The sequence below is a fragment of the Kogia breviceps genome, chromosome 7 (genome assembly GCF_026419965.1).
Source record: "Kogia breviceps isolate mKogBre1 chromosome 7, mKogBre1 haplotype 1, whole genome shotgun sequence".
In the NCBI taxonomy this organism is placed as follows: domain Eukaryota; kingdom Metazoa; phylum Chordata; class Mammalia; order Artiodactyla; family Physeteridae; genus Kogia; species Kogia breviceps.
In genome coordinates, this window is record NC_081316.1 from 63,881,751 (window position 1) to 63,890,767 (window position 9,017).

General features: G+C 41.8%; 1 protein-coding gene across 4 annotated transcripts in view; it reads right to left on the minus strand.

The window, feature by feature from the left end:
• The window catches only part of ACER3 (alkaline ceramidase 3), a 188,134-nt gene extending 187,452 nt beyond the window's left edge, over positions 1-682 (minus strand). The window contains exon 1 of one of the 4 annotated variants that reach the window (XM_059067786.2): positions 338-682. In XM_059067786.2, the coding sequence (XP_058923769.1) occupies positions 338-440 (103 nt within the window). In that variant the 5' untranslated portion in view covers positions 441-682. The remainder of the gene's footprint in view (positions 1-337) is intronic. The other 3 variants (XM_067038439.1, XM_067038438.1, XM_067038437.1) reach the window with 3 other exon arrangements.
• Positions 683-9,017: the final 8,335 nt, after the last annotated feature.

Sequence of the window (9,017 nt, forward strand, 5' to 3'; positions counted from 1 at the left end):
CGAAATCCTCATTCCCAACCCTGCCCCTCAGGCTTCCCCTAAGGTCCAGCAGGGGCTCTCCACATCTCTTCCGCCCCCCCAACCTCGAGGCCCCCCTCAACCCGTCCAGACCGGCCCTCCTCACCCGCCACACTGGATTCCCCTAGCTGCTGCCTTCCTCCGCAGCATTCCCGTTCCTGTCCCCTGGCCCGGTCTCCCCACGCCACCTCCCCCGGCCAGGCCCCATGCCTCCCCCGGCGGCCAGGTCCGCCCTCTCCCTTCCTCACGCGGCGTCTCCCCCCTTCAGACCGGCGCCCTCCCTCCCTCGCTCCCGCCTCAGGCCGGCACCCGCACTCACAGAACTCGGCGATGTACCAGGTCACCGCGTAGTTCTCCTCGCACCAGTCCAGCGTGGAGGTCGTGGGGCCCCAGTAGCCCTCGCGGTCTCCAGCCGGAGCCATAGCGTGCGCCGCCGCCGCCACCCAGGCGCTCCGCTCGTTGCGCTCGGTTCCGCGGGTTCCCAGGCCGGCTCTGGCCCTGCTGGCGCGCTAGCCTCGAGCTCCACCCGCTCTCCCTCCCCGAGGGGCAGGGCCCAGCGCCGTCAGAGACCCGCCCGGCCGGAGACCCCGCCCACCGCGGCCGGCGCAGGGCCCAGCCGGAGGGCGCCGGGACTGCCCTGCCCCCTCCTTCCCAGGGAAAGGGTGTGAGCTGGGCCACCGGCCCCGCCTCGACACGCCCTTGACTGTGGGTTGGGCGTTCCTGACATCCCGGAGGCTGTTTTCTATCTGGATGCTTGAGCTTCTGTGTGTGTGCAGCTGGGGAGGGGGGGCGGGGGGTTGATTTTACTGCGGCGGGGGTGGGATGAAGGCTTCAATCAAGCCCTGGCTTGATGAAACCAGTGCAGAGAAGCACTTCAGTGTCTTTCTTCGGCAGCAGGCCTGAAAAGGAGCTCAGAAACCGAATACTCCCAGCCCCGCTGGGGACTCCCAGGAAATAATAATTTTCTGATAAAGGTGTGTCACCTGGGAACAAAGGGAAAGGGCAACAAACCCCGGACCGAGCAGAAAGAAGGGGGAGGGGAGGACTTAGGGATCCAAAAAAACAGTGCAGCCAGAGCACTAAAGCAATTTACCTGCTTCTGTTTGGGCTTCCAAGCCCAGAAGTTTCTACCTTCTAGCAATCTATAATTGTGTCCTACTCTTCAGGCAACCAACAGCCTCCCCTACCACCAGCCTCAAGACCCTAATACTTCACAGAGTTGCTGGAAGGATCTCTTTAAAACACAAATGCAACCGCCCCCTGCACCTTGTGTTCAGCTACACCAAACTCTTCCCTAGCTCAGAATGTTGCAGAGTCCACTCCCATCTTCCTGCCTTTGCTCCTGCAGTTCAGCTGGGACTGCCTGCCTTCCTCTCTTCTCCATTTATCTAATTTCCACGGGTCCTTTAGAATCCAACTTCCTGAAACCCTCCCTGACTCTCAACCCCAAGGGTTCCCTTGACCTTTGTTCACCTCCTCCAGTGATAGATACATCCTGATCTGAAAGTTTGATTTCCGTTCTTTACTGTCCTAACACCCAGGACTCCGCCTGACCAAGCAGTTTGAAATGAAGAGTATAGTTAAGGATGACACAACTGCTATTTTCTAAAGAAATAAGTCAATTAAGGTGTAATTGAAGGTAAAAAAAAAAAAAAAAAAAAGATGAGGCACCCACAGCCTCTTTACAAAGTGACCCTACCGGATGACAGAGGCAGAACCTTTACTTGCAGGGTGAAAAACCTAGGAATAGAGGCTGTGTTTTAATAGAAATAGTAGGATATCGAAATTTTTCTTTTGAACAGCAGACATTGAGCTTCTGCTATGTGCCCTGCCTTTGGCTGAGTGCTAGGAACACATGGAGGTAAACAGTAAAGATTCAAGATGGCAGTTTCTGGAGAGATTAATAAAATTGAGGTGTGGGAAAACTTCTATTTCTAGTCATTTTTTATCTTGTCCTCTAAAATTTCTGTCTCATATGTATTCTTAATATGTATATTAATCATAAGTGTATATAATTTATAAATGAATAAATATACATATATTTGTATACTCATAATGAATATGCAGAAATACATACTAAAAGTGATTTGCTGATGAGATTGCAATAAAAACTGTAGAGACCACAAGCATAGACTGTGATAATACTTGCTAGGAGTAAAGCAAAAATTAGGGTTTTGTGGGAGCCCTTATGTGGAAAGAACCCCTAACTCAGCCAAATGACTCAAAGCAGGGGATGAGGCCTTGGCTAAATACCTTGTCACATCAACAGTTACAGGGAGGTGGGACCTACCATGACCAGAACAAAATTTAGAGGAGAAAAATTAATTTTCTCACCAAGGCAAAAGGTACACTGCAGTAGTATCACTCAGAAAACACAAATGTATTTCATAGGTCCTTCAGCAATGTCTGTCCTCCTTTCTCTCTTTTCTAAAATACTCCCCCCCAGTAAAAATGCAATGCATGGAAATGTAAGGAACCCAGAACAGCCAAAACTATCTCGAAAAAGAACAAAATTGGAGGACTTACACTTCCTGATTTCAACACTTAATACAAACCTACACTAATCAAGACAGTGTAGTACTGGCATAAGGATAAACATGTAGATCAATGGAATAGAATTGAGACTCGAGAAATAAAAACTAAATTTATGGTCAGTTGATTCTCAACAAGGATGTCAAGGGAACGAATAGTCTTTTCAACAACTGGTGCTGTGACAACTGGATATCAATATGCAAAAGAATGAAATTAGATTGCTTCCTGCCATAATAAACAAAATTTAACTCAAAATGGATCGGACTTACATGTAAGAGCTAAAACTATAAACTCTTAGAAGTTTATATAAAAGTAAATCTATTGTGTAACCTAGGGTTAGACAATAGTTTCTTTTATAAAATACCAAAAACACAGGTGACAAAAGAAAAAATATATAAACTGGACTTCAACAAAATTTAAAACTTTTGATACAAATGATACCAAAAATAGGAGAAAACATTTGCAAATCATATATATGATAAGAGACATATTCTGAATATATAAAGAACTCCTACAACTCAAAAAAAGAAAAATAACCCCCAAAAATGGGGAAAGCAACTGAATAGACATTTCCCCAAGCAAGATACACAAGTGGCCTATAATCACATGAAAAGATGTTCATATTTGCCATACTAGAAATGCAAATCAAAACCACAATCAGAGATGTGGATGGACCTAGAGACTGTCATACAGAGTGAAGTAAGTCAGAAAGAGAAAAACAAATATTGTATATTAACGCATATATGTGAAATCTAGAAAAATGGTACAGATGGACCGGTTTGCAAGGCAGAAATAGAGACACAGATGTAGAGAACAAACATATGGACACCAAGGGGGAAAAGTGGGGGGGCGGGGGAATGAATTGGGAGATTGGGATTGACATATATACACTAATATGTATAAAATAGACAACTAATAAGAACCTGCTGTATAAAAAATAATTAAAATTCAAAAAAATAACCCACAATCAGATGCTACTTCACACACACTAAGATGGCTATAATCAAAAAGACAAACAATATGGGACTTCCCTCATGGTCCACTGGCTAAGGCTCTGCACTCCCAATGCAGGGGCCCCCGGTTTGATCCCTGGTCCCACATGCTGCAATTTAGAGTTCACATGCTAAAACGAAAGTTCCCACATGCCACAACTAAAGATTCCCCACGCCACAATGAAGATCCTACACGCTGCAACTGAGACCAGGTGCAGCCAAATAAATAAATAAATAGACAAACATTAACAATTCTTAACAAAGATATGGAGAAATTAGAACACTCATACATTGCTGGTATGTAAAATGATGCAGCCACTTTGAAAAACAGTTCCTTAAAATGCTAAGTGGAGTTACCATATGACCTAACAATTCTACTTTTAGGTATATATATATATATATATAAAAAATTCTACTTCAAAAGACTTGAAAACATATGTCCACAAAAAAATTGTACAAGGATGTTCATAGCAGCATTACTCTCAATAGCCAAAGAGTGGAAACAAAGCAAATTCCATCAACTGATAAATGAGTTAACAAAATGTGGAATATCCATACAATGGAATATTATTTGGCAATAAAAAGAAATGAAATACTGATACATGTTACAACGTGGACGAGCCTAGAAAACTATGCTTCATCAAAGAAGTCAAAAACTAAAGGGTACATATTGTATGATTCTGTTTATACAAAACATCCAGAGCAGGCAAATCTATAGAATAGAAAATAAATCAGTTATTGGCTGAGAGAGGGAATAGGAATGCAGAGTGACTGCTAGTGGGTACACACTGGTTTCTTTGGGGATGATGAAAGTGTTCTAAAATTAGTTTGTGGTAATGGTTGCACAACTCTGTAAATATGCAACAACAAAAAAAAATGAATTGTATACTTTTTTTAAATTAATCAATTTATTTTTATTTTTGGCTGTTTTGGGTCTTTTTTGCTGTGCGCAGGGTTTCTCTAGTTGCGGTGACCAAGGGCTACTCTTTGTCATGGTGCGGGGGCTTCTCATTGTGGTTGCTTCTCTTGTTGCGGAGCACAGGCTCTAGGTGTGCAGGCTTCAGTGGTTGTGGCATGTGGGCTCAGTAGTTATGGCTCGCGGGCTCTAGCGCACAGGCTCAGTAGTTGTGGCTCACAGGCTTAGTTGCTCCATGGCATGTGGGATCTTCTGGGACCAGAGCTCGAACCGGTGTCCCCTACATTGGCAGGCGGATTCTTAACCACTGTGCCACCAAGGAAGTCTGAATTGTGTACTTTAAATTGTACACTAAATGGTCTAAATAGTGGAACTGTGTGGTATGTGAGTTATGTCTTAATAAAGCTTTCTTTAAAATACATTCTCAGGGGCTTCCCTGGTGGTGCAGTGGTTGAGAGTCTGCCTGCCGATGCAGGAGATACGGGTTCGTGCCCCGGTCTGGGAAGATCCCACATGCCGCGGAGCGGCTGGGCCCGTGAGCCATGGCCGCTGAGCCTGCGCGTCCGGAGCCTGTGCTCCACAACAGTGAGAGGCCCGCATACTGCAAAAAAAAAAAAAAAAAAAAAAAAAAAAAATACATTCTCTGGCTTCCCTGGTGGTGGAGTGGTTGAGAGTCCGCCTGCTGATGCAGGGGACACGGGCTCGTGCCCCGGTCTGGGAAGATCCCGCATGCTGCAGAGCAGCTAGGCCCGTGAGCCATGGCCGCTGAGCCTGTGTGTCCGGAGCCTGAGCTCTGCAACGGGAGAGGCCACAACAGTGAGAGGCCCACATACCGCAAATAAATAAATAAATAAATACATTCTCATGTTGGAAAAATTAGAAAATATCAAAAAAAGTGTAAAAGATAAAGGAAATCACCTATAATCTCACCAACTAGCAATAACCATTGTCAACGTTTAAGTATATTTTCTTTGAGCATTTTATCTATGGATTCTTTTTCACATGATAGAACTAATAATGCATTTATACAGCATATTTTTTCATAAGCATTTCTCATGCCATTAAAAAATCCTTGTAAATATATTAGTAGTTATATTCAATTTTACTGATAAACCACAATTTACTTAATTATTAAATATCCATGTTACTACTCCCTTACTTCTAGGTAGTTAGGTTATTTCCAAAGCCTATATTTATTTTTCAGCTAACAAATGAGAAACCAAATCTGAAAGCTTTGAACCAGATTCCTACTGGAAACCGTTTCTACTAGTTCCCAAAACATCTAAAGAAATCCCAGCTGTAATCAATTTTTTCCACACAAGATACATTGCACCATAACTTCATAACTGCAAAGGAAAATTTGAATCTACCAAGACTGAGTGTGTAGGCTCGCCACAGATTAAGTGACCTTATGATCTACAAGTTACCTCTTGGCCTCTCTAACAGCAAGGCACAGTCATGGCAGCCTATCAACACTTCCTAGCCCCCATTCATAGGGGATATTAGAGCATAACCCAAACGCAATAGACTGCAACCTGGGGACACAGCCCCAAGCCTCTCTGGGAAGAGTCTCCTGACAGCCAGCCTGGGTTGGGGCCTCTCTATGTTCCTGCAGCCCTTGGGTTTCCTTCCACCATAGCCCTTCTCACCCCTCACAGTAGTCCGTTTAGGAGTTGGTCTCTAGGCCCTGTTGCATTCTACCTCCGTATCTCCCTCCAGTCCCTCACTTAGTCCTGACACAGAATTGGTGCTCAGGGAATAGTCATAGAACAATAATAATAATAAGGTAACATTTATTAAACATTTAACCATGGGCCAGGCCCTGTTCTGAGTCCTTTATATACATTAACTTAGTTAAACCTTACAACAACCCTATGAGGTATTTAGATACTGTTCTTTTCCCCATTTAATAGTTAGGGACATTAAAGTACAAGGAGGTTGAGTAACTTGCCTGAATATACATGACTAGTTGGCAGCAGAGCCAGGATTTGAATTTAGCCATTCTAGCTTCAGAGCATGGGTGCTTAACAGCTATGTTAAGAAAAATTGCTAATGAATTTGTAAAATATTGAGAATGAAGCCTAACTCTGAGAATTTTATAGGGATATGGAGGGCACACATGAAGGTAAACTCCACGAGTACAGGCACCATGTAACACCACTGTATCCCCAACATACTGTTTGATACAGATTAAGTCCTCAATGACTATGTGGTGAATGAATGACATAAAAAGACAAGGATGGAAAAGGTACAAGAGAAGAATTTTTAAAGTGTTACTACATTTGTTATTTACTTTCTCTGTTTAATATAACAGCAATACACATTCATTATGAAAAACTTAACAATATAGATGAGGAAAAGTTTTATTATGAAATATATGATATATAAAATATCACTTATATATAAAGTATCAAGAATAATAATGAAGTGAATCTTGATATAGCCACCACCCAGCTTAAGGGATAGAACTGGATTCCTTAAGCCCTTGTGTGTCCTTCTCCAATCTCATCACTTTCCTCCTTCCAGAAGTAACCACCTTCCTGAATTTTGTTTTTATCATTCCTTTACTTTTCTATATACTTTTATCACATGAATATATCCCTGAGCATAAATTTTGTATGTTTTTAAATTTTATAAAAGTGGACTCATATAATAAGTATTCTTCTGAGATTTGCTTTTTTAAGCTCCACATTATTTTTTTAAGAGTCATCATGTTATGCCATAAATCTGTAGTTTCTTCATTTTTAGTCTTTTATAATAAGTCTTCTGGGGAATTCCCTGGTGGTCCAGTGGTTAGGACACTGTGCTTTTATTGCTGTGGGCCCAGGTTTGATCGCTGGTTGGGGAACTAAGATCCCGCAAGTAGCGTGGCCAAAAAAAAAAAAATTTAAATTAAAAATTATAAAAGTATTCTCTTGTATGAAAGCCACAGTGGATTTATCCATTTTCCTGAGATGGATATAAGTTGTTTCCCATTTTTGCTATTATAACCAATTCTACCCTGAACCTTCATTTTTACAAATCTGATACACATGTGCAAAAGTTTCTTTAACATGTTACCTGTGAATGGAAGTGTCTTTGCATCTTCACATTTATTTGATAACACTAAATAATTTTCTAAAGCGGTTGTACCAATTTACATTTCTACAATAAAATTATGTTTCATAATAGAAAATGTATTTATACAAATAAAAATATAATCCACAATAAAAAATGTATATATAAAGAATCACTTGAAATTTCATCACTTGGTAGTAACCACTGATAATACTGATATTTTGGTATATAACTGGCCAAACATTTTTCTGTGTGTGTGTGTATGTTTTATTAAGCCATAGACATGTGTTTGTTTTGTTAAAATAGAATAAAATAATACAGATCATTTTGGAGCTTCCTGTTGTCACTTACAGTACATGAAAAGCATTAAAGAATAAATGTTTTATGCACCTACCGATGCTTATGTTCCCAGAAACATCATTAGTGTGATCATCACTCCCAATCCCAAACTTTGAGACTTAACTGCCACTTCTATGGCTGGACCCCAAGCCCCACTTTCAGGCAGAGTTAGTGCTTCCTTCCCCTTGCTTTCTAGCTCCCTGTGCATTTCCCACACTTGGCTTCATTGCCTGTTGACTAGTTTGTACCCACAAGGCAGCTATGAGTTCCGGGAGAGAAAGGATATCCTATATTTATGTTCCCAGTGCCCAGAACTGGGTCTAGCACGTGAGCAAAGATGCAGATATTTTCAGATTAAGTGATAAATCCACTTTTATGAAGCAATCTGAATAGCAGTTAAGGGTATTGGCTTTGGAAAGTGGCAAACATGACCTTGTATCCCAAACTCACCTCTTAATAAGCTGTAATTTAACCTCTCTAAGGTTTCCCCATCTATAAAATGGGGAAGCAGTAGTACCCACTTCATGTTTAGATTAAATTCAAAAAATAATTGCTAAATACAGTACCTGGAAATGGAATGAGATCAATACATCTCAGGGTATTATGGTATTATTACTCTGAAGGGAGGAGGAAGCCTCCTTGGTGAAGCACAGGGAATCATACTGTCCACCAGGCACAGGGAAGATACTGGGGAACATTTGGGCCTGATTTTCCCATAAGACCTGTTTCTAAACTAAGATGAAACTTGGATTACAGAGAACAAAAAGTCAATTTCACACTCCTTGAGGTAGTTGAACTTCCTTGGCCCCTAGTCTCCCTGTATTTCCTCTCACAGTCTGTCCCCCACTCCCATACTCTAGTCACAGCCATCTGCTGCCAGTGTCTCTGGCACTATTCTAGACAATAGAAGAGGACAAAATAGACACATTTCAAGCATAGAAATGAGGTGTAACAAACAATTATAATAGTTAACACTTATGTAATGTTTACTCTGTTCCTGACACTGTTCTGAGTACTTTTCAACATTACCTTCTAAAATCTAACAACCCCATGAATGAGCGCTACCTTTAGCTCTCATTTACCAGTAATGAAACTGACATGGTGAGGTTTCACCCAAGAGCACACAGCTAATAGTGGCTGAGCAGAGGCTGGAATCTAGGCAC